The following is a 23287-nucleotide window of genomic DNA, read 5'->3' on the forward strand; positions in this document are numbered from 1 at the left end:
TATTCAGCAATTTTAAGATGCTTACACAGGATCATCAAAGCATTGAGCCAGCAGGTGATGTGAAGATTGCAATACAACACTTGCAAGATTATTCATAGAATTCTGTGCTTGGTCCTGAATGCCTAAATACTAGAAAAGAATTGACAAAATGGAGAGAATTCAAAGTAGGACAATAACACTGATGGAAGAGTCTCGAGGGATGATTACCTGACAACCTAACAAATGTTATTTTTCAGCAGCCAGCTGTCTTTTTAAAAATTTTACTATTACTTCATGATATAGATCTACATCTCTTTTCTAGATCCAGTGGATTTTTTAAGGAAAATTAACGCTACTTTTAGCTAACTAGAAGAAACCTGCTATTTGCTAAAATTTAGCGTGACAAATGACATTAGCCTTATTAAAATCACATCTCCTCCAAGAAGCCTTCCCCGACTAAACCCTCATTTCCCCCACTCCACATCCTTCTGCATCACCCTTGCACTCAGATCTGTACCCTTTATTCACCCCACCCTCAGTCCCACAGCACTTACAAAGTACCTAGCACAAAGTGAGTGTTTTCCAAATACCATACATCTAAATGTAATTCAATGCCTGTCTCTCTCTCTAGCCTTTAAGCTCCTTGTGGGCAGGGAACACATCTACCAAATCTGTAAAAAATACAGTACAGTATTGAACTCTCCTAAGTGCTTAGTAGAGTGCTCTGCACACAGTTAAGTGCTCAATAAATCTTTGATTGACATTAGATGAGTTTTCTCAATATTTCCCTGTCCTAGTCCTGTATAAAGGGACAAAAGTAATCAAGATATTTCATGAACATTGAACCACCCGAGTAGCATTCAATATACTACTCAAATATTTATTTTCTTCAAAGTTGATGAAGCAGCCTGGCCTATCAGAAAGAGCATGGGTGTAGGAGTCAGAGGACCTGAGTTCTAATTCCAGTTCTGTCTCATATTCAATTACATTTATTGAGCACTTGCTGTGTGCAGAGCACTTTTCTAAGTGCACGGTAGTAAGTGTACTAAGTGCACTGTACTAAGTGTACTAAGTGCACTGTCCTAAGCACTTGGGAGAGTACATTATAACAACAGACAAATTCCCTGCCCACGACGAGTTTAAAGTGACCTCAGGCAAGTCATATAACTTCTCTTGTGCCTCAACTCCTAAATCTTCAAAATGGGGATTCAATACATATTATCTTTCCTACTTAGGCTGTAAGCCCTCATAAGAGATCTGACTATCTTGTACCTTCCCCAGGGCTTATTACAGTACACGACGTGGTGGATAAAGCATGGGCTTGGGTGTCAGAAGGTCATGGGTTCTAATCCCTGCCTCGCCATTTGTCTGCTGTGTGATCCTGGGCAAGTGACTTCACTTCTCTGTGCCTCAGTTATTTCATCTGTAATAAAGAGAAGCAGCATGGCTCATTGGAAAGAGTACAGGCTTTGGAGTCAGAGGTCTTGGGTTCAAATCCCAGCTCCGCCACTTGTCAGCTGTGTGATTGGGCAAGTCACTTAACTTCTCTGGGCCTCTGTTACCTCATCTGTAAAATGGGGATTAAGACTGTGAGCCCCCCATGGGACACCGTGATCACCTTGTAACCTCCCCAGCACTTAGAACAGTGTGTGGCACATAGTAAGCACTTAACAAATACCAACATTATTATTATTATTATTAAAATGGGAATGAAGACAGTGAGCCCTTTGCGGGACAGGGACTGTAACCAACTTGACTGTATCCATCTATACTCACTCCCTTGGTTAACTCATTTGCTCCCACGGTTTCAACTATCATCTCTATGCTGATGACACCCAAATCTACATCTCCTCCCCTGTTCTCTCTCCCTCCCTCCAGGCTATCTCCTCCTGCCTTCAGGATAACTCCATCTGGATGTCTGCCTGCCATCTAAAACTCAACATGTCCAAGACTGAGCTCCTTATCTTCCCTCCCAAACCCTGTCCTCTCCCTGACTTTCCTGTCACTGTGGACGGCACTATCATCTTTCCCATCTCACAAACCCGCAATCTTGGTGTCATCCTTGACTCCGCTCTCTCATTCACCCCACACATCTAATCCGTCACCAAAACCTGCCAGTCTCACCTCCGCAACATCGCCAAGATCCACCCTTTCCTCTCCATCCCAACCGCTACCCTGCTGGTTCAATCTCTCATCCTGTCTCGACTGGATTACTGCATCAGCCTCCTCTCTGATCTCCCATCCTCCTGTTTCTCCCCACTTCAGTCTATACTTCACACTGCTGCTCGGATCATCTTTGTGCAGAAACACTCTGGGCATGTCACTCCGCTCCTCAAAAATCTCTAGTGGCCACCAGTCAACCTACGCATCAGGCAAAAACTCCTCACTCTCGGCTTCAAGGCTGTCCATCACCTCACCCCCTCCTACCTCACCTCCCTTCTCTCCTTCTGCAGCCCAGCCCATACACTCCACTCCTCTGCTGCTAGCCTCCTCACTGTGCTTCGTTCTCGCCTGTCCTGCCGTCGACCCCCAGACCACGTTCTCCCCCTGGCCGGAATGCCCTCCCTCCACACATCCTCCAAGCTCGCTCTCTTCCTCCCTTCAAAGCCCTACTGAGAGCTCACCTCCTCCAAGAGGCCTTCCCAGACTGAGCCCCCCTTTTCCTCTCCTCCTCCCCTCCTTCTGCCCTAACCCCTTCCCCTCCCCATAGCACTTGTGTATATTTGTACATATTTATTACTCTATTGTATTAATGATGTGTATATAGCTATAACTCCATTTATTCTGATGGCATTGACACCTGTCTACTTGTTTTGTTTAGTTATCTGTCTCCCCCTTCTAAACTGTTAGCCCGTTACTGGGTAGGGACCACCTCTATATGTTGCCGATCTATACTTCCCAAGCACTTAGTACAGTGTTCTGCACATAGTAAGTACTCAATAAATATGATTGAGTGAATGAATGAGTGATTTGCTTGTATCCACCCCACCGCTTAGTACAGTGCCTGGCACATAGTAAGCGATTAACGAATACCACAGTTATTACCACAATTATTAAATAGTAAGTGCTTAACAAATAACACAATTATTATTATTACACATTCATTCATTCAATCAATCATATTTATTGAGCACTTACTGTGTGCAAAGCACTTTACTAAGCTCTGGAAGAGTACAATAATATTAGCGACTGAATGTAAAATAAGATTGCTTCTTAGCCCTTCTAGTGAGTTTCCAAATCAAGAATGAAGTGTTAATTCCAGTTCACTAACTCAGTTCTCAGCAGTGATTTTCTATACCATCTTGGGCATATCATAAAGGCTCTGGTTCATTTCTCACCCTTTACAAAGACTCATTCTTAAAAACAATCTGATTCTGGATCAGAGTATTGATTGAAATTGGAAGGATAGAAGAGAAGGGGGAAAAGGATAAAAAGGAGAGAAAGAGTATCTATTTTCCTTTCTCAGCCCCACTGATACTCTTAGAATTGTGCTTGGCACATAGTAAGTGCTTAACAAATAATAATAATAATAATAATAATAATAATAATAATAATAATGGAATTTATTAAGTGCTTACTATGTGCAAAGCACTGTTCTAAGTGCTGAGTGCTGTTAAATACCATAATCATCATCATCATCATCATCATCATCATCATCAGTGGTGATGGAATATAATTTTGGTACCTTGAAGGGGGACCATGTTTCAAAACTGTTCCTCCTCCATTCTTTTATTCTTCCAAACACAGAATTCTTAGAAGGTCTATTGTGCTGATCCACATGGCATATTGGGGTGAAATGTCCAAGGGTTTGGGGGGGAAAATAAGGTGCTTTAGCTCTTTCAAAGGAACTAACTTTCTCTAACGCTTTTAAAATGGCTACATATGAACATCCAATTAGACTGTGGGCCCTAGGCAGGAAAGATACTGCGACCAATCTGATTATTTTGGATCTAAGGCAATGGGAGATGGACAACCACCTCTACAGATGCTGGTGTCATTGGTTTTGAGAGTATGTAGTATTTCAGGATCTTCCCAGCAGAATATAAAATCTGTGCCCTGGGAATAGCTATAGCAGCACTCTAGCAGTTCGGCAATGCTCATTTTGTGCTTCTCTTCCCCTCAGGTAAACCATGCATTTTTTTTTTCTAAAACCATAAACATAATGCACATTTTCTCCCCCACATTTCATAAGCTTGTTGTGGGCAGGGATCATGTCCTACCAACACTGTTGTATAGTATTTTCCCAAGCACTTAGTACAGTGCTCAGCCCTCAGTAAGTGCTCAATAAATATCATTGATTGATTGCTAAGCAGTGCTTTGGTATACAATAAGTGCTTAATAAAGATTGTAATTATTATTATTATGCCTTGGGGAAATTAAAAGTCTCATCTAATTTATTCTTCAATGAAAGTACAGAAAGAAAAGGGTTACAATGTTGCCCGAAGGCAAAATTCACCCTATGCTTCTTAGAGTAATAAAATGACCTTCAGAAATCCAGTTGAGCATTATCTTTTTTGTTTTGATAGCTAAGACTCTATTAAACTATAGCGGTCTTTTTGGCCTATAGACTACTACCTATTTATGCACATTTTTATTACCTGATTATTGTTTAGCCATTGACAATATCCATGATGAGATGATTCTTTTTTGTTTCTTTATAAATGCAACCCTGACATTATGGTTGAACTCACTTTTGTTGGGGAAATACTTGCTTTAAATGTCAGTAGAGGAAAGTAAAAATATTCAGTCTATGGATAAGGCACAGTAAATAATAATTCATTTTTTAAGCAGTATAAATAAAAATAAAGGCATTATCTCACTATGTCAAGCACATTATCCACATCTGACTTCAACAAAATAACAGAGTAATAGGTGACAGAACATGGGATGCAATGATCTTATTCCTAGCAGCTGGAATTTACCGACTTGTTTGGTTTGGATTTCTAGAAAGGCCAAATTAAACTGTCAAATTTGGTGGATAAGCTTATTCTGCAAAATAGAATCAAGACACTCATTTACCTCTATTGTACTTGCCCACATGCTTTGTACAGTGCTCTGTAGGTGCTTGATAAATACTACTGATTGATTTTCATTATTTTATAGTGATAGGAATGTGGGCATTTATGTGTTTACATCCAGGACTATACTAAAAGTTTGGGTAAAAAAAAATACACATTGACCTCAGTTATACTATTTTAGCCCTAAATACACATTTCTGTATGAAAGAGGAAGTCTTTGGATTTCTTGATCCACCCAATGCACTACCATCTTAATGAATGTAGGAATGACTAAGTCAAGGAACAGTGAAAAAGGCTGAGCTGAATTTTACTTTATTTGTAAAGATAGAATGGGTTATGCCAAGCCTGTCTGCTTTATGAAATGGGGTCACAAGAATGAAATATGGAGACCCAAGAATGCAATTAGAAAATATTTTATGTCGAGGGAAGTCACAAAAATGTCCAACATCACAAGCTCGTAAAGTGTCTATTACAATTATGCATGTGTTCTTCTTTTAAGCTATGAAGTAATCACACTATGTTCCAATACTACTTCTTTATATTCACAGAGAACTTCTCTGAAAGGCCCAAAATGATTTTCAAATTACTCAACATTCCTGAATGAATTACTAATACCCTTTTTCCTGAGCAAGTCATAGCAAAGGTACAAATTCACAACTAGCCCCAGACACATCCCACCCAATCTTACATGTCTATGTTCCCATCACTTGACAATCCTCTTGACACCATCAGCGTCTAACCTCTAACATAGTTCAGAATATGTTCCATTTGGGGAAGGGCTTGTCCTAGAAAGTAGAACACTGCACAAAGGGCATGTTTCTGCATACTCCCCCTTCCCTGTAAAGATAGTAGTCTTTCTGACATCAATTCAATCTTGGTGTCAGGCTATGTGCTCTCACTGAGAAGCAGCCTGGTGACTGAGGGTTTTCTCAACCAATAACAAGATCTGTAATATTTACATATTCACAAGGGAATTTGTTCCAAGTCTCGCTCCTGTTAATGTACAGTGCTCTTCATTCTGCTTTCTGCTGCAGTTCTTCATACCCTCCCTTAGTGTAAATTGAGTGAATTGCTAGGTTAGTGTAAAAAAGTAAACTTTCTGGTAGCCCAGTAATGGCGCAATCTCCTCAATTTTGCGGGAAGCTGGGGGATGGAGGGGAAGGGGTTAAAATCAGGGAGAGGAGGGGCAGAAGTTCGAATTCTCCCATGCCTCTGCTCACACCCAGCTCTGGTACTACTGGGTGTCTTACTTTTCCCAAGAGGGTCACTGAGGGCCAGCCTGGTCAGGCATATTTCCAGGACTAAAAGGCATTGACTCTCCTTAAAGGTGCCAGACTTCTGGAACAGAAGTCTCTGCCCACCAACTCAGGGGCTAAAAACTGGCAGTAATTAAGCACTGATTGCCATATTCCTCCTCTTCTCATGTGTCATAACAAGGGCCAGGGAAGAAGGATCTTATGCTCAGGGATTTATTTGGTAAAGTTAGAACTGTGAAAAACGATCCTTCTCTCTGTTCAGAGGAAGGCTCGAGTTGGGATAGAATTCCCTAGTCTAAGCAATAGATATACATTTTCTCTCAAGTTATTTTGTTTCACAGTTTTCTGTAGATTATTTTATATAATAGCATTTATTAAGTGCTTACTATGTGCAAAGCACTGTTCTAAGCGATTATTTTGTAAGGTTTCTGATGTATGATTCAAAACCAAGGCCTCTGGACTCTTTCAGTTATAGAGGCACACCCAGGAGTATCCTCTTCAGGGAAATGTAGACTTTTCTTTGTATGTTAAGTGCTTACTATGTGTCAAGCACTGTTCCAAGTCCTGGGGTAGATACAACGTAATCAGGATGGACACAGTCCCTGTCCCACATGGGGCTCAGTGTTTAAACAGGAGGGAGAACAACTATTTAATTAATTAATTCATTCATTCAATCAATCATATTTATTGAGCGCTTACTGTGTGCACAGCACTGTACTAAGCACTTGGGAAGTACAAGTCAGCAACATACAGAGACGGTTCCTACCCAATAACAGGCTCATTTTCCAGACCTATTTTACTGTTGAGGAAACTGCAGCACAGAGACATTGTGACTTGCCCAAGGTCATACAGCAGGCAACTGGCGGAGCTAGAACTAGAACCCAGGTCCTCTGACTCTCAAGCCTGTGCTGTAAGGTAAATTCACAGGATAAAAATCTGGCAAAGTACTAAATCGGACTCTTCATTGGAATTTGTTCAGTGGTTGGGATTGGACTGTGTCGCATCTTTTCAAGACAAAGACAAATGTGTTCATGAGAAGATTGTTTCCCTTTTTCACTTGTTACACCCTCCTTCCCAGGTGGTATTCCCTCCCCCTTCATATTTGGAAGACTACTACTCTCCCCAGCTTTAAACCTTTCTGAAATCCTATCTCGTCAATGAAGACTTCCCCGAATAACCTATCTCACTAATCTATTTCCCCACCTATTGCACTATATAAGCACTTGAGCCCTGTCATCCTAAGAGCTTAATTTATCATCCTCTCCCTACTTCAGCATTCATGCATAGCCTAATATTCAGTTTCTTCTCCTTACTTGTATTTTATTTTAGTGGTTGTCTCCCCTTGCTAGTCTCTAAATTCCTTGAGGGTAAAGAATGTGTCTAATAACTCTACTGTACTCCCCCAAGTGCTCTCCGCACAAAGTAAACACTCAATTAATACCTTACGACAGCCCAGGCCCATGCCCTTCAGCAGCCCCTTCTTCTGTTGCCCAGGGTGAGGAAAAAGCAGTAAGATGAGCCCAGGTCAGTCCCTTACTTTCAGACGCCTGACTATTGAACCTACTTCCTGAAAGCAAGACTACGCTGCCTCCCAAGCCATTGGGGTTCCCAACAACCTCATCTCCTGGTGCCCATGGTGAGGAAAAAGGAGCAGTGTGAGGCCATCTCAATTTCCGGAATTATTAGAAAGGCTACGCTTGTGATTGCAGCTGTGGATGGTGTCTCTGTTGGACTCAGGGCTACAAGGAACCCAAAACACTGCTCTAGTCACCGCAATAACACTAGTGTTTATATGGTATTTGTCTTTCTTTTATATTAGTTTTATATTTTATTATTTCATCTTTGATTAATCTGTTGCAAGCTGACTTTTCTCCCCTTCCCCTCTTCCCAGTATTCTTAGATACTTAGCTTGTGATGCCTTTGGAGTCTAGTTACTGGGTCTAATTTTCATTTGTGCATTTTCTTCTCGGTCCCTAATACAGTGTTTGTTTGTTTTTACACACTAGATGCTTAATACATACTCTCATCAGTAAGGATCAAATTAGCAGTGGCAGCTCCTCTCCTTGGACTCTCATCCCAAGAGGACACCAAGAAAGATCACTGACAAACTTTGCCAGTTTGTGATTATGCCATCGTTTCTGACCTGCCCAGTGGAACAGGCAGGGAAGGAGTGAAGGAGCAGCAGCAGAATGCCTGCAATCAATCAATCAATCGTATTTATTGAGCGCTTACTATGTGCAGAGCACTGTACTAAGCGCTTGGGAAGTACAAATTGGCATCACATAGAGACAGTCCCTACCCAACAGTGGGCTCACAGTCTAAAAGGGGGAGACAGAGAACAGAACCAAACATACCAACAAAATAAAATAAGTAGGATAGAAATGTACAAGTAAAATAAATAAATAAATAAATAAATAAATAGAGTAATAAATATGTACAACCATATATACATATATACAGGTGCTGTGGGGAAGGGAAGGAGGTAAGACGGGGGGATGGAGAGGGGGATGAGGGGGAGAGGAAAGAAGGGGCTCAGTCTGGGAAGGCCTCCTGGAGGAGGTGAGCTCTCAGCAGGGCCTTGAAGGGAGGAAGAGAGCTAGCTTGGCGGATGGGCAGAGGGAGGGCATTCCAGGCATCCATTCAATCGTACTTATTGAGCACTTACTGTGTTCAAAGCACTGTACTAAGCACTCAAAACCTAGACTGCTGAGAAGGCTTTGGGTGTGACTTTAGAACTCTGGGTAACCTGGGTGGTAAGAATTCTGCAAACAACTTCTTTCAGCTGCAATGTATGGATGCTTATTTCATTCTTCTGTCCCTTGTCTTATATATATTAAACCCTTTCTTGTGTGCTCGTTACCAACCCCCTTTCAGATTGTGAGATCCCAGAGGTCCAGGAACAAAGTTTTGCTTATCCTTTATTGTATTCTTCCCCAGGGCTTAGTACAGTGCTTTGCACACATTAAGTACTCACAAGATACCATTAAATTAAATGAATGAAGCCATATGTGCAGGACCCTGCAACCTCTTTAAAGCATGGTTCTCTCTTTTCTGCTCCGAAGGAGCTGATTAATATAGTAAAATTGCTTGAAATACCAAAACCTGCTCTTTTATGTCCAACTGCAAAGTGACCTAGAGGAAAGAGCATTGGCTTCAGAGGCAAAAGACTTAAATTCTAATCCCAGTTCCACCACTATGGGACCTAGGGCAAGCCATCTAAGGTTCCATCATCTCAATTTCATCACCGGCAAAGAATGGGAATAAGACACCTGTTCTCCCGCCCCTATTTAGATTGTGAGCCCCATGTGAGACATGGAGTCTGTCTGATCTGCTTAGAGTGTTTCTACCCCAACACTTATTAGAGCAGTTGGAACATAGTAAATGCTTTGTGAACACCGCAATTATTATTAGTATTATTTGGAAATGGGAATATTAGGCAGAGTTGCCCATGATGCCTTCCACTGTTTTAATCTTCAGGGATGGAACAAAAGAAAGGGCAAGAAGGGGTTGCATTTAAAGCTTCCTCCATTCAGGGCTCCAGAGACTGGAGGACCAAAGCTCCGGGAGCCAAAATATCTGCTTGCAACCATACTCTACAGAACCCTCTCTTTGCAGCTCCCAGCAGGCTGAATATTAAATACCCAATCCCCTTCGTGAAGATGGAATCTCTGTCAAATGCCTTCTTCTTCCCCAATTAATCAATCAATCAATGTGTGCAGAGCGTAACTTCCTATCAACTGCTCCGTCAAAAGTATCATTAAAAGGCAGATTAAGGGTAAAGGTGATAGTCTTGCCTAGTAGAAAGAGCTCAGGCCTGGGAACCAGGGAACCTGGATTCTAATCTTGGCTCTGCCACTTGCCTGCTGTATGACCTCGGGCAAGTCACTTAACTTCTCTGTGCCTCAGTTACCTCATATGTAAAATGGGGATTCATTCAATCGTATTTATTGAGCGCTTATTGTGTGCAGAGCACTGTACTAAGGGATTAATACTGTGAGCCCTATGAAGGACAGGGACAGTGACCAATCAGATTACCTTTTATCTACTTCAGGGCTTAGAACAGTGCTTGACACACAGTAAGTGCTTAAACAAATACCAAGAGAAAAAATAAAATGGTTGATACCAATATGACTCCAGCATTTTGAGGCAAGGCAGTAGTGGGGGCTTTGGTTGGGAGCTGGCTACAGTTCATTTTCATGCAGTGAACCAATGAATATTACCTCCTATAGGCGCAGTAGACAGAACAGTAATAGATTGATGGCTGAAAAAATGAGAAGCCCGAAAAAGTGAATGAAAATAAACATTTTGTATCAGCTTCAATTTATTCTACTTTCATACTGAAGGGATTTATTATCCCATTCTCCAGGTAAGAATTTTACCATGTAGATGCCTGGTTTCTAAGTTCATTGGTTCACACTTGTTTAATTTTAGTTTCTCTTCCTATTAGAAGATACTTAGAAGTGTTTTACCATGTACTCAATCAACCAATCACTAGCATTTCTTGAATACTTACTAAGCGCTTGGGAGACTACAATACATGGGAGACATGAACCACACACTAAAAAATCTTACAGTCTAGTGGCATTCATATTATTTACCTAATCTATTTTAAACACAGAGAACATATTTCTCCCATTTGGATGCCCCAAATTTCAGCTTCAAGGAAAGGGCACTTAAGGCTAATCACAGCACTGAGGAAAACGAAGTGGACTCTCAATTTTAAAATGGTATCGTGCTATAATCTTCCCCAGATGAAAAGACTGAACTGTAGAATAGCCATAAAAATGTGGCCTTTAGGATTTAAAAGGTTAAAGAGAGGGAAAAGACTGGAGGAAAGAGCATGGAACTGAGTCAGAGGACCTGGCTTCTACAATCAGCTCTGCTATTTGTCTAATGAGTGACCTTGGTCAAGTCACCTAATTTCTCTGAACCTCAGTTACCTCATCTGTAAAATGGAGATTAAGACTGCGAGCCAACCTGATTATCTTGTATCTAACCCAACTCTTAGTACAGTGTCTGGCACATAGTAAGTGCTTAACAAGTAACATTTGAAAGAGAGAGAGAGAAGGAAAGAGAAGAGGTGGTGGATGAGGGGCTGTCTGTTGAGAGGCACAGCCAGGACAAGGATATTGAGTGTATTCCATCAGTAACTTCCAGGGTGAGTCCCTGGCCTTGTGCATTGCTGCATGGGGCTTTTCCTGCACCTGGATTTGCATCCATGGTTCTCAGCTGTTCCTTGGAGCCAGGTAGCTAAAAGACCAGTTCAACTACCTTGGCCAGCCAAAGAACATGCAAACAGCAGGAAGGGAGGCTCCTTTACAAAGCACAATTCTGGGGTCTCCAGGTAGAGATCTGAGATCACTGATCACCAGTTCCCATTTAAATGGGACAGGAGTGAACCATAATATGGGGATTAACCTGGAAACAGAAGATTCCCTACGATCATTTAATCCTGCTTCCACGACTCTACATTCAGGACTGATGTCTACACTGAATGAGATTTTGCATCAGGATTCAGCCTAAAACTACCCAGGAATTGGGACAAACTCTCATTAATGGGCAAGATTTTTATTCTAAGTAACCCGATATGAGAATTCCCTTGGTGCTATGAACTATGCAGAGCTAAATTGAAGGATTCCCCAGTCACTAAGTTTCACTTTATATGATTAGTCAGAATGATGACTGCAATTTCAAAGGAGGGAAACCTTCTCCCTTAAGTAAAATCCTAATAAGCTACTAAAAAAAAAATGTGTCCAGAACCTGGCAAAGACTCAGATAAAATTCTGCAAGAGACAAAAAGGAAGCAGTCGAAGACCCAGGCCAAAGGGTTACCGTGGATTTTTCACAATGGTCCTTTCCCTTTGCCTGCATCCCAGTGGGTTGCCCATGGCTGGGGATATGGTGTGAACTGCCCTAGGGGGAGGGTCCAGCACAGACCACTCTGCTTTTCCATCTTTCATGGAGATCCAGGCAGAGGTGAGTCCAATAGACAAACAGGTCTCCTCTATTCCTGCAGTGGCTGAGGATTCTGGCTCTCCCCACTTGTAATTCACTCACCTGCCTCCTCTGCCAATTTTCATCATTCATGTACAGATTCCTAAAGATGGAAAGGACGATGGAAAATGGGCTTTTCCAAAGTAGAAGAGATGCCCTCTGCCTGGTTGAAGATGCAGGAGGCTTAGCTCCCCACTAGCCAACAGAACTGCTGGCAGAGGCCTCAAATTTCTGCTTGGCGAGTAACATTGGTCACTAGGCAAAGAGCAGAATTATGATTGTTGCTCTGGGCACCATTTCCTCTCTCATGGCACTAGTCATGCCTCTTTTCAAGACAGCCCAGCCTAAGCTATACACAAACAGATTCCCCCCACATAGAGCTATCCTCCCTCTCCCCTCAACACCCTCCTCTTCCACTCCCGGGGATGCTGAGATCATTCCTCTCTAGGCTTAGGGAACGTCTCTACCAACTCTGCTGCACTGTACTCTGACAAGTGCTTAGTATGGTGCTTGGCACACAGTAGGCACTCAATAAATCCCACTGATTGATTGATTATCCATGAATCTACTTTCTCCCACTACTCCCCATGACTGAAAGAATAGTGTTCATTGGGGAAGGAAAGCAGAATAAAGTCAATAACTTTCAGATGGAGATTACATTACATTTACCAAACTGGTCCAGTGTTCAACTCTTATAAATCTATTTGGTAACATTAAATCCTTTCATCACTCTGCATAACATCGTCTTTGGACTGTAAGCTCACTATGGGCAGGGAACATGTCTGTTATGTGGTATTCTCCCAAGCACTTAGTACAGCGCTCTGCACACAATGAGCACTCAATAAATATGACTGATTAATTGATTCAATTCTTCCTGAAGTACAATAAAGACTTAGCATTCCTACCCATATGGCATCACCCCAGAACTAAGCTTGATCTCCTGGAGGTACCATGGCTTAGGGCAAAAGCATGGAAATCAGAAGACCTGGGTTCCAATCCAACCTCTGCCACTGGCCTTCTGACTGAACTAGCAAAGTCACCTAACCATCTGTGTCTCAGCCACCCTAACTGTAAAATAGGAACAAGACACCTGATCTCTCTACCTCTTAAAATGAGTCCTAAGTAGGTAGACACAGTGTATGAATCTGATTATTTTTTTTACCTACCCCAGTGCCAGGCATAAAAAGAGACATTAATAATCACCTGATGTGCCTATGCTGCTGCCTCTTGGCATCTTCTCCAAGCCTGTTCAGGGATGGTGACCGACTCCGAGGTCCTGGGGTGTAGCTCCCGATGGTTTTCACTGTGCCATTAGGATTATTCTGCATCTGTTGTAGTAGCTGAGGCGAGAGGCTGCGGTGTGAAGCGGCGGAGGAGCAGGCCGACCACTCAGGGACGTTGTTGATGTTGAGGTTGTTGTCACTGTTAGAGCGAAGCAGAATCCGGGGAGCCGCCAGGGTGCTCTGAGGCCTCCGCCTTCGGTTGGAATAGGTCGGAGCCTCTCGAAATGGCACTGTGAAAGAAAAAACTTTGGTAAACCCATATGCTCTCTTAACTGTAAGCTCCTTGTGGGTTAGGAACATGTCTACCAAGTTTATTGGAATGTACTCTTGCAAGTGTTTAATATAGTGCTCTGTACACAGTAAGCATTCAATTCCTATCATTGGTTGATTGATTCTGCAGTGGGTCACACCTGTTGCTCCATGAGCATATTCCATGCCATATATCTTTTCCTCGTCCTTACAAAAGAGTGAGGCGCAACGTGAACAGTTTGTCCACACAAGTTATCATGGCAGAGTTCCAGTAAACTCCTTGAGGGCAGGGATCATGTCATTTTTTTCTGTTGTATTCTCCTGAGCCCTTAATAAAAAATAGGTGCAAAGCAGGTGCACAATAAGTGCTATTGATTGACTGATTTACCAGGGCTCAATACCACTTTAAGGCTGTGAGTCAATCAATTAATCAATGATACTTATTGAGCCAATAACCACCCAACTTCCTGCCTCTCCCAGATTCAGTCCAGACTTCAGTCCGCTGCCTGGATTATCTTTCTACAGAAGTGTTTAGAGCATGTCATTCCCCTCTTCAAAAATCTCCAGTGGTTGCCTATCCACTTCTGTATCAAACAAAAACTCATTATTGGCTTCAAAGCTCTCCATAAACTTGCCCCTTCTTACCTCACCTCCCTTCTCTCCTTCTACATCCCAGGCCGCACATTCCATTCCTCTGGTGCTAAACTTCTCACTGTGCCTTGATCTCACCTGTTTCACTGCCGATTCCTGGGCCACATCTTACCTCTGGCCTGGAACGCCTTCCCTCCTCAAATCCACCAATCACTCTTCCCCCTTCAAAGCCCTACTGAAGGTGCACCTCCTCCAAGAGGCCTTCCCAGACTAAGCCCCCCTTTTCCTCAGCTCCCACTCCCATCCACATCATCACGACTTGCTCCCTTTGCTTTTCCCTCTATCCCCATCCACAGCACTTATGTATATATGTACTTATCTATAATTTTATTTATTTATATTGATGCCTGTTTACTTCTATTGATGTCAGTCTCCTCCCCACCTCGACTGTGAGCCCACTGTGGACAGGAATTATCTCTCTTTATTGCTGTACTGTACTTCCCAAGTGCTTAGTACAGTGCACTGCACACAGTAAGTGCTCGATAAATACAATTGAATGAATGAATGGAGCACCTACTGTATGCAGAGCAATGTACTAAGCATTTAGATAAGTACAATACAACACAAATGGCAGACACATTCCCTGCTCACAAGAAGCTTGAGGGCTAGGGACCATTGTATTGTATACTTTTCTAATGCTTTGCACAGTGTGCTCTCTACAAATACTTCTGACTGAAGGCTTTATTTTTGTTTTCTCATTTTTAGGGCAATTTTTAAGTGCTTAGTCTGCACCAATCACTGTACTAAGCGCTATGGTAGATGCAAGATAATCAGGTAAGGTACGGTTCCTGCCTCCCTCGGGGCTCACAGTCTAAGCAGGAGGGATAACATATTTGTACACTTTTATTTTCTTGTGGCAATCTCAAACTCCACAACTGGCTCTGATTCAATGGGATTTATTTAGCACCCACTGGGTGCAAAAACAGTATTCTAAGGACTGGGAGAAACACAACAATGAGAAATAAAACACCATCTATGGCCTTCAGAAGGTTCACTATAAATGGACCTGAGTGGTTGGGGACAGGCACATGGGGAAAGACTGAATGCATAGAGATGGAAAAAAAGGAAGGCAGTGACCAACACAGAATAAGCTGCAGAGCCCTGTGGCCCATAATAAAGAAGCACATGCACACATATGAAACAATCTACTCTTTAGCAGAGTATTACCCTATTTGATGATTGACAGCCCCACATAGGAAGTAGCTGGTTTATGACTAATGTTCCTGAACTGGGGGTGGATAGAGCACCATTTCCTACAACTGAAGGCAGGTCTTAAGGGAAACATGGTACAGAGGAGTAGACTGGGAAGGAAGAAACAAATCAAAATGAATGTAGAAAAGAACTGTCTCTCTCTAGGGAGACCTGTGCAAAGCTTCTCAGTGGGTTTTTCTGCCTCGTGTCGTATTTACCTGATTTAGTTTAAAATACGCAGGATAATAGCTGTGCATTCCTCTAGCTTTTGTTCTGAGGTAATTGTTGTCATTTAAAAAGGGAGAAACAGAGAAGAAAGTAACTGCATCTTCCAGAGCTGTACAGGAGAGCTTTTCATTTTTTAGAAACAGCACCCATAAATGTCTGAAATGACTATCAAAAAAGTTTTCTCTAAGTACAACAAATCAGTCTTTTCTACCGAGAGGTCTACATTGCTTTAAAAGATGAACCAAAGTAAAATCAGACAGCATGCGACCATTTCAAAGAGTCAGTGAACTTCCATTTGTTAATGTACTGATGCTAAATTTTGAGCATTGGCCTGGGAGTCACAAGGACCTGGGTTCTAATCCTGCCTCCACCACATGTCTGCTGTGTGACCTAGGGCAAGTCACCTCACTTCTCTGGGCCTCAGTTACCTCATCTTTAAAATGGCGATTATGAATGTGAGCTGCAGCTACTCCAGCACTTAGTGCAGTGCCTGGCACATAGGAAGTGCTTAACAAATACCACAATTATTATCATTATTATTACGTGTTAATAGAATATTTATTAAGTGCTCATTCTGTGCAAAGCATTGTATTGAGTACTGGAATAGGTACAAGATAATCACACAAGATCACACAATTCTTGCCCCTTATGGGGCTCACAGTCTAAGTAGGAGAGAAAACAAGTATTTAATCCCTATTTTATAGGTGAGATTACTGAGGCACTGATAAATTAGGTGACTTGTCCAAGTTCTCATAGGAGGCAAGTAGCAAAACTGGGATTAGAATCGCAGGACCTCCAACTCCAGTGTTCTTTCCAATAGGCCATGCTGTCTTTCCATGGCCTATTGCTGGGGGAGGAAAAATCCTTGTTCAACATGTCTCAATTTCCTATAGCCTCCAGACTGTAAAGGAATCTGACCTATTTTCCCAACTTGAAAGAGGTTTAATAGTGGATTATCCCAAAATGTAGACAATTGTATGACCTATATCAACTTTTAATTAGAGGCAACAGCATCCCAAAACTATATAGCAAAACATGCAGGACAAATTTGAAACTCAGGGCTAATGTGCCTAGGTTGCACATCTTTCCAAAGAATTTTGCTCATAACTGATTTGTAAATAAAATGGAGCTTGAAAGTTTTACAAAATGACACAACATGGGAGGAAGTTTACATACTTTCTAATTAATAAAACCTTTCCCTCATGAAAATGTAACTTGGACTTCAGTTAGGAAAGTGAGAACTACCAAGTTTCAACAGTAAGGACATGTCAACCTAGGTTTACAAAATAATGTAGGTCAAAAAGGAGAATTTTTAGCAGGAGCTAAGAGGATGGGATGCATTAGGACAATCTGTATGAACTGAATTCTTTGCCACTGGGAAGTAATTAAGTCAGTATCATAAAGCTGTTTCTGAAAATCTGAAATGGAGCAATACGAAAAAGAGGATTCTAATCAAATCACTTTTTTAGGAAATCACTATTTTGCCTGAAGTTAATTTAATGGGTACCTCCTCTGTTTTGAGGGGGGAAAAACATTTCTATTTCTCCAGAGAGTGAAAAGTACAATTTTATAAAATTATCATTTGGTGTTCATAACTTAACGCTGAGAGGCTTTATTACTATGCTAAATCCAAAATCTCCTGTGAAATTTTCAGAAAGAAATGAATTGTGACACACCTTCAGTTTCCAGAGAGTATGATTATTCTCTCAAAAGATATTAGGACCAAGGCTATGGACAATATAAGCTGTACTGAAGAAAATGTAAACTAGATTTCAAGGGAACTCTGGAAAGAGGGAAAACATATATTTCATTACATTATAATACTACAGACTACTATAGCATTTTGGCAAATCAGTTTACTTCTCTGTGCCTCAGTTACCTCATCTGTAAAACAGGGATTTAGACTGTGAGCCCCATGCAGGATGAGGACTGTGTCCAACCTGATTTTCTTGTACCCACTCCAGTGCTTAGTACAGTGCTTAGCACACAGTAAGCACTTAACAAATACCACAATTATTATTATTATTAAAAGTATATGTTTATGATCAGTCAATCATACTTACTGTGTGCTTACTGTGTGCAGAGAACTATACTAAGTGCTTGTGAGAGCTAAGTACAGTGCTCTGAACACAGTAAGTACTCAATAAATACGACTGAATGAATGAATGAGAGTACAATATAAGAGAGTTGATAGTCACGTTCCCTGCACACAAAGAGCTTACATTCTAGAGGACAGTTTAAACATATATAATTGCACTTAAGATCATTACCTTTAATAAAAATTGGTATATTTTAGAGATTCCTTTAGTGAATGAAAAATAATTTCCTAAATTCAACACAAATTGAAGTGTTACCTACAAGAGTTACACAACCAATCTTAGAATTTTCTAATCTCAAACCCGATTTTTCATGTGTTCTACTCAGAATATAAAATCAAAATTGTATTTAGCATGCTGGCAATACGTGAAGTTACTAGATGGCTTATTGGGTTTGAGGTGAGGGAAGTGAAAGGGCCAGGAAAAATAATTCCCATCACTGCCACTGCCGTGGAGAGCTCAAAAGAACAGTGATGTAATGGCAAGGGCATAGTTAAATAGACTCATATTGAAAATGGAGACACACATGTGGAATTCTGGTGAACACTTTAATGAAAAACACCTTGTCCAGATGCCAAGTTTCATATGAAATTAGCTTTTTTTCTATTTCTTTTAGATACAATGTCTTTAATGTTTATTCTGAAATGATTTCAGACCTGAGAGCATTTCACAAATAGAATTCATTTTTTTAAGACTAATCACTGAAAAAACAGTCCTTACTGGAACAATTAAGGGATACATTACCTTTTACAAGAAAAAAGGGAATTGGATAAAGGATCTAAATGTGTATAGAATTATTTTAATATGTGCATAGAGGGTTAGAAATAATTACTTCCCTAAAAATGAACCATTTACCACCTGTTTCCAGCAAACTACAAACTATAAGTGTTTTTTATTAGGTTTGTCTTTCAGACATTATTTGCATTGTTTCAAAATGAAAATGACATAAAGGTATGATTCAAAGCATATGGACTTCAGACTCAGTTACATTTTCTCTCTCTCATCTATATATAAACTGCAGTGCATAGCTGTTAGAAAGGAATATTAGAAGTGATTTGTAAAGCTCACAACAATCCCATTCAGTTCACAATGCTTTCTGTTTTCTTTAGCAGTGATTATCCACGTTCCAAGTCAATTGAAATGCTATAGCTCGACTTCCCTCTTTTTCTGAATTCAGATTCTAATCAGACACACAGGCATCTATACAGATAGATAGGTATGCACATCCTCATTAAAGAGCATTTAAAATCAATATTCTAAATTTATCTAATGAAACAGAACGCTTACAGAGAACTAAAACAAACCTTTTTCATTCACACAGAGCAACCGATATTTTTCTTAGTTAACTAATTACAGAAACCAAACTTATAGCACATGAAACATCGATTGGATTTGAAAATATGCCCAGTGGGCTAAGAAGATCCTAAGAAATGTCAATAAAAACTGCCCATTACAAAAATTCAGGTTCCCTACGCATTTGTCTTACCTTCCTTCTTTGTTAAGGCATTTAACAAAGACTTCATTTTTCCTTCTATTTTAGCAGCAATCCTCTCATTATATAATTTTTTTCTCTTGGAAGAATAAAAAAGGAGCTACCCAGTTTCTATGTGTTTTAGCTGCCTGCACCAGGAAACAGGCAGCAGGTTTCTGGGCACTGTGGAATCATAAGCATAGCTGGGCATGCCATACCCAGCGTTCTGGTGACGAAGCCCACCCCACATTCTGTCTGTCAGCTGGGAACCAACTGTGCGTAGACTGGAGCTGTTCAAAATCTTGCTATCTTTCACAGTATTAGTCATGTGAACACCACCAGCCTTTTCGACGTTACTCTGTGCTTTTGTAGTCATCACACTGATGAACAAGCAAACAAAAAATGGAGAGGAGAAAAACCGCAGGTTAAAATGGATCAAACATTAATATCTGGGGATGCGACGGGAATTAATTCCGTGCTACTATTTTGTTACCACATCCAGCGAGCTTCAATTAGTGGAGGAAACATCTGAAATGGAGCGTGAGCAGAAGCGCACTTCAGTTTAACTTTAGTAGCTAACCATAAGTGTTCTGGTCTTTTTTTAGTTTAAAAGAAGAATATTTTTGGTGTTGTTCACTTGCCAGTGATAATGCTGAAAGAAAAAGTCAATGAGAGGAAAACACCAGAGCACACTTACTTTAAAGTTTGAGGCAAAACTACCATTAGCATAATTTCTTAGCATGACCCATATTCCATTCTGAAAGGTAACAGACACAAGCAACACTTATTTCTTCCATTAAAATCATTATTCTGAAGGAGTATGTTTCTCTGTACCCATGGAATAAGAAAATAATTAGGAGGCATTTCAGTCATCGCCTTGAATTATTATCAGCTAATTAAAAAAAAATCACTTATTAAAGGCTTATTTTTGTAGAATTTCTATGGGTACCTGAAAATTAGAACAAGCACTTGCCAATAGCGGCAATTCGGGGGCAAACAATTAAAATAAGCAGATGCCATTTTTTAAAATAGTACTTGTTAAGCACTTTGTGCAAATTCGTGAAGCATTCCATATTTTTTTCTATATATGTTTGTACGCATTTACTACTCTATTTATTTACTTTATTTGTACATATTTATTCTATTTATTTTATTTTGTTACTATGTTTTGTTTTGTTCTCTGTCTCCCCCTTCTAGACTGTGAGCCCACTGTTGGGTACGGATCATCTCTATATGTTGCCAACTTGTACTTCCCAGGCGCTTAGTACAATGCTCTGCACACAGTAAGTGCTCAATAAATACGATTGAATGAATGAATGAATGTCAAACACAATTCTAAGTGCTGGATTAATTACAAGAAATTCAGAACGGGCTAAGTTCCTGTCCCACATGGGGCTCATGGTCTAAGTAGGAGGGAGTAGGCGCTATTGAAGCATTATTTAAAAAAGTAATTTTCTAAAACAGTAATTCTTCATACTGAAGTTATGTTTCAGTGATGATGAAAGAATAAATATTTTTAGATAAAAATATTATGTTTTTTGGAAATCCTTTTGTTAAAAGAGGGAATATGGTTCACATGGAATAAGTGATTTAGACCTATACTTGAATAGAGCATTTATTTGACTATGTGCCATGCCATCTTATATGATGATGGTGACTGTCATTAAGTACTGTATCTTTTTGTTGCTAAGAGAACCACTTCAGAAATTTTTTTTAAAAAAAAAAGACAGAGGAAAGCAACTGGAGCAGTCAATTTTAAACTCCATATGGTTGACACACTATAAGATATAAATTAGAAAATAAAGCATAAAACTGTAGTTTAGAAAGTAACAATGATTAACATAAGGAATCTGAGTGCTAATTTGCTTGAGTTCCCAAAAATGACAATTCTTAATTTTTATTGAAGAATTACATCGGCTCTTACATATCATCACATTTATGACAGAGAAAAAAAGTTGGGAACATAAAAAGAAATGGATTCTGCCAACCCGCTAATGAGAAAATGCAGTTTGGAAGAAGTACGGTCCCAAATATTTATTTATTTATTATCAGAATGGATTTTCAAGTAAACTGAGGGTTTAATAGAGAAAAGCTAAGTACAGTGGTTTTCCTTTTCACTATGGCATGTAAAACCACTTCATTCTGTGCTGAATTATTGGGGTTCTTTTTCTCAAACCACTAAGCGTGCATTCCATCAATTCTTCAGGGAAAATCAGCACAGTGCCAAGATTATAAGAGCTTAGTACAGTGCTCTGCACACAGTAAGCACTCAGTATAATGATTAAAAGGATGAATTAAGAAATACAAGAACCTGACAGTGTCACTAAGAGGAATACATCTGTTGCTTATCTTGCTGAGTACAATGGAGAGAGTAGGTTCAAGGTAAGCTTACTAGTCATCGCTAGGTTGTGAACTGTTCAATTTTTTCTCTCTATTTCAGGGATTGATAGCCTCACAAATTCAGAAAAGGGCTAAAATATCAAACCAAGCCAGAATCACTAACCACTACAAAATCCATGCAGACAAACAATATTACTTGGTATGTTCACGATTTTAGCATATTTACCACTTTACATCTGCAACTCCATCAATCAATTGATGGGTTTATTAATGGCTATGTGCAGAGCACAGTACTGTTTGGGAGTTATAACACAGAGTTGGTAGACAGAATCCTGGTCCTCAAGGAGCAAATATGAGCATTTGGAGAGTTGGGAAAATCAAGTACCTTAAATTCATATCCCATTTTTTTGCAAAAATTTCTGGTTGACTAATAATAACTACAATAATATCAATGTCATTTATTAAGACCCTACTATGTGCAAACACTGCTGATATAGATTGTGAGTCCCAGGTGGGGCAGGTTTATATCTAATCTGACTATTCTGTGCCTACCTCGGGACATGTTACTGAGAAGGTTCAACAGTAATAGTGTTAACTATTTAAATATTTATACTGTGAAATACTTAATGATGAAAAAGTATACTAGTGGAAATTAGACATGGATCCTCTTGGTCAGTCAACTGTATTTATTAAGTGATTACTGGGTTCAGAGCACTGTACTAAGCACTCAGGAGAGTACAATTTAATGATAACAGATATATTCCCTGCCCACAACAAGTTTATAGAGGGGGAAGGGCTCATAAATACTATAATTACTCTTTTCATTATTATTTCTGATCCACGGTATCATTTTATCCATAGGTGATTTTATCGCCTAATGAGCAATATACCTCATGTTATAAATTTATCCCCATGGTGTTTGAAAAGTTTCATTTTGGATACGGGGAGGTCTGCTCCAAGAAGTCAATTACTCTAGATTCATTTGGAAAAGCCAACAAATAAGGGCACCCTTCATTAGTACAGTTTTCTAGTGCAGATACTCTGTCCTCATTTATTCTAAGGACAGAATTTGACCTCCTTTCCTTAGCTTCATATACACCAGTGAAAGTCAGGGGAAGATAGTTTTTGTTGAGGATTTATCTAAAAAAAGGAATAATTTATGTGACCTTGCTACTTCCCTCTTGCAGTAATTTCCACTTAACATGGAACTAATCTACTTGTTGCCTAATATTCAGGCTTGAATTGATGTAGCTAAATGAATGAGAAAATAAGCCAATTATTTAGCATCTGAAATGCTTTCTCCTTATGCGGAATTCTTAAGGCAAGAAGAGAAAAAAGTTGCTTAAAATGTAAATTTGTGATTTTGGAGACCCTCTGCATAAGCAAGGGAGAGGATGGTTTCTAGACGAGTTGCTTCCAACTGTGCCCAGCTTGATTATGAGAAGCAGCATGGCATAGTTGAAAGAGCACAGGCCTAGGAGTCAGAAGGTCATGGGTTCTAATCCAGGCTCTGCCATGGGACTGCTGTGCA

The 23287-nt window shown here is 40.2% G+C and overlaps 1 protein-coding gene across 2 annotated transcripts in view; it reads right to left on the reverse strand.

The window, feature by feature from the left end:
- The window catches only part of SHANK2 (SH3 and multiple ankyrin repeat domains 2), a 734882-nt gene that overhangs the window by 408538 nt on the left and 303057 nt on the right, over window positions 1-23287 (reverse strand). For both annotated transcript variants that reach the window (XM_038764461.1, XM_038764460.1), the window contains one exon: window positions 13451-13760. In XM_038764461.1, the coding sequence (XP_038620389.1) occupies window positions 13451-13760 (310 nt within the window). The remainder of the gene's footprint in view (window positions 1-13450; window positions 13761-23287) is intronic.

Source organism: Tachyglossus aculeatus, chromosome 22 (assembly GCF_015852505.1).
Source record: "Tachyglossus aculeatus isolate mTacAcu1 chromosome 22, mTacAcu1.pri, whole genome shotgun sequence".
In the NCBI taxonomy this organism is placed as follows: Eukaryota; Metazoa; Chordata; class Mammalia; order Monotremata; family Tachyglossidae; genus Tachyglossus; species Tachyglossus aculeatus.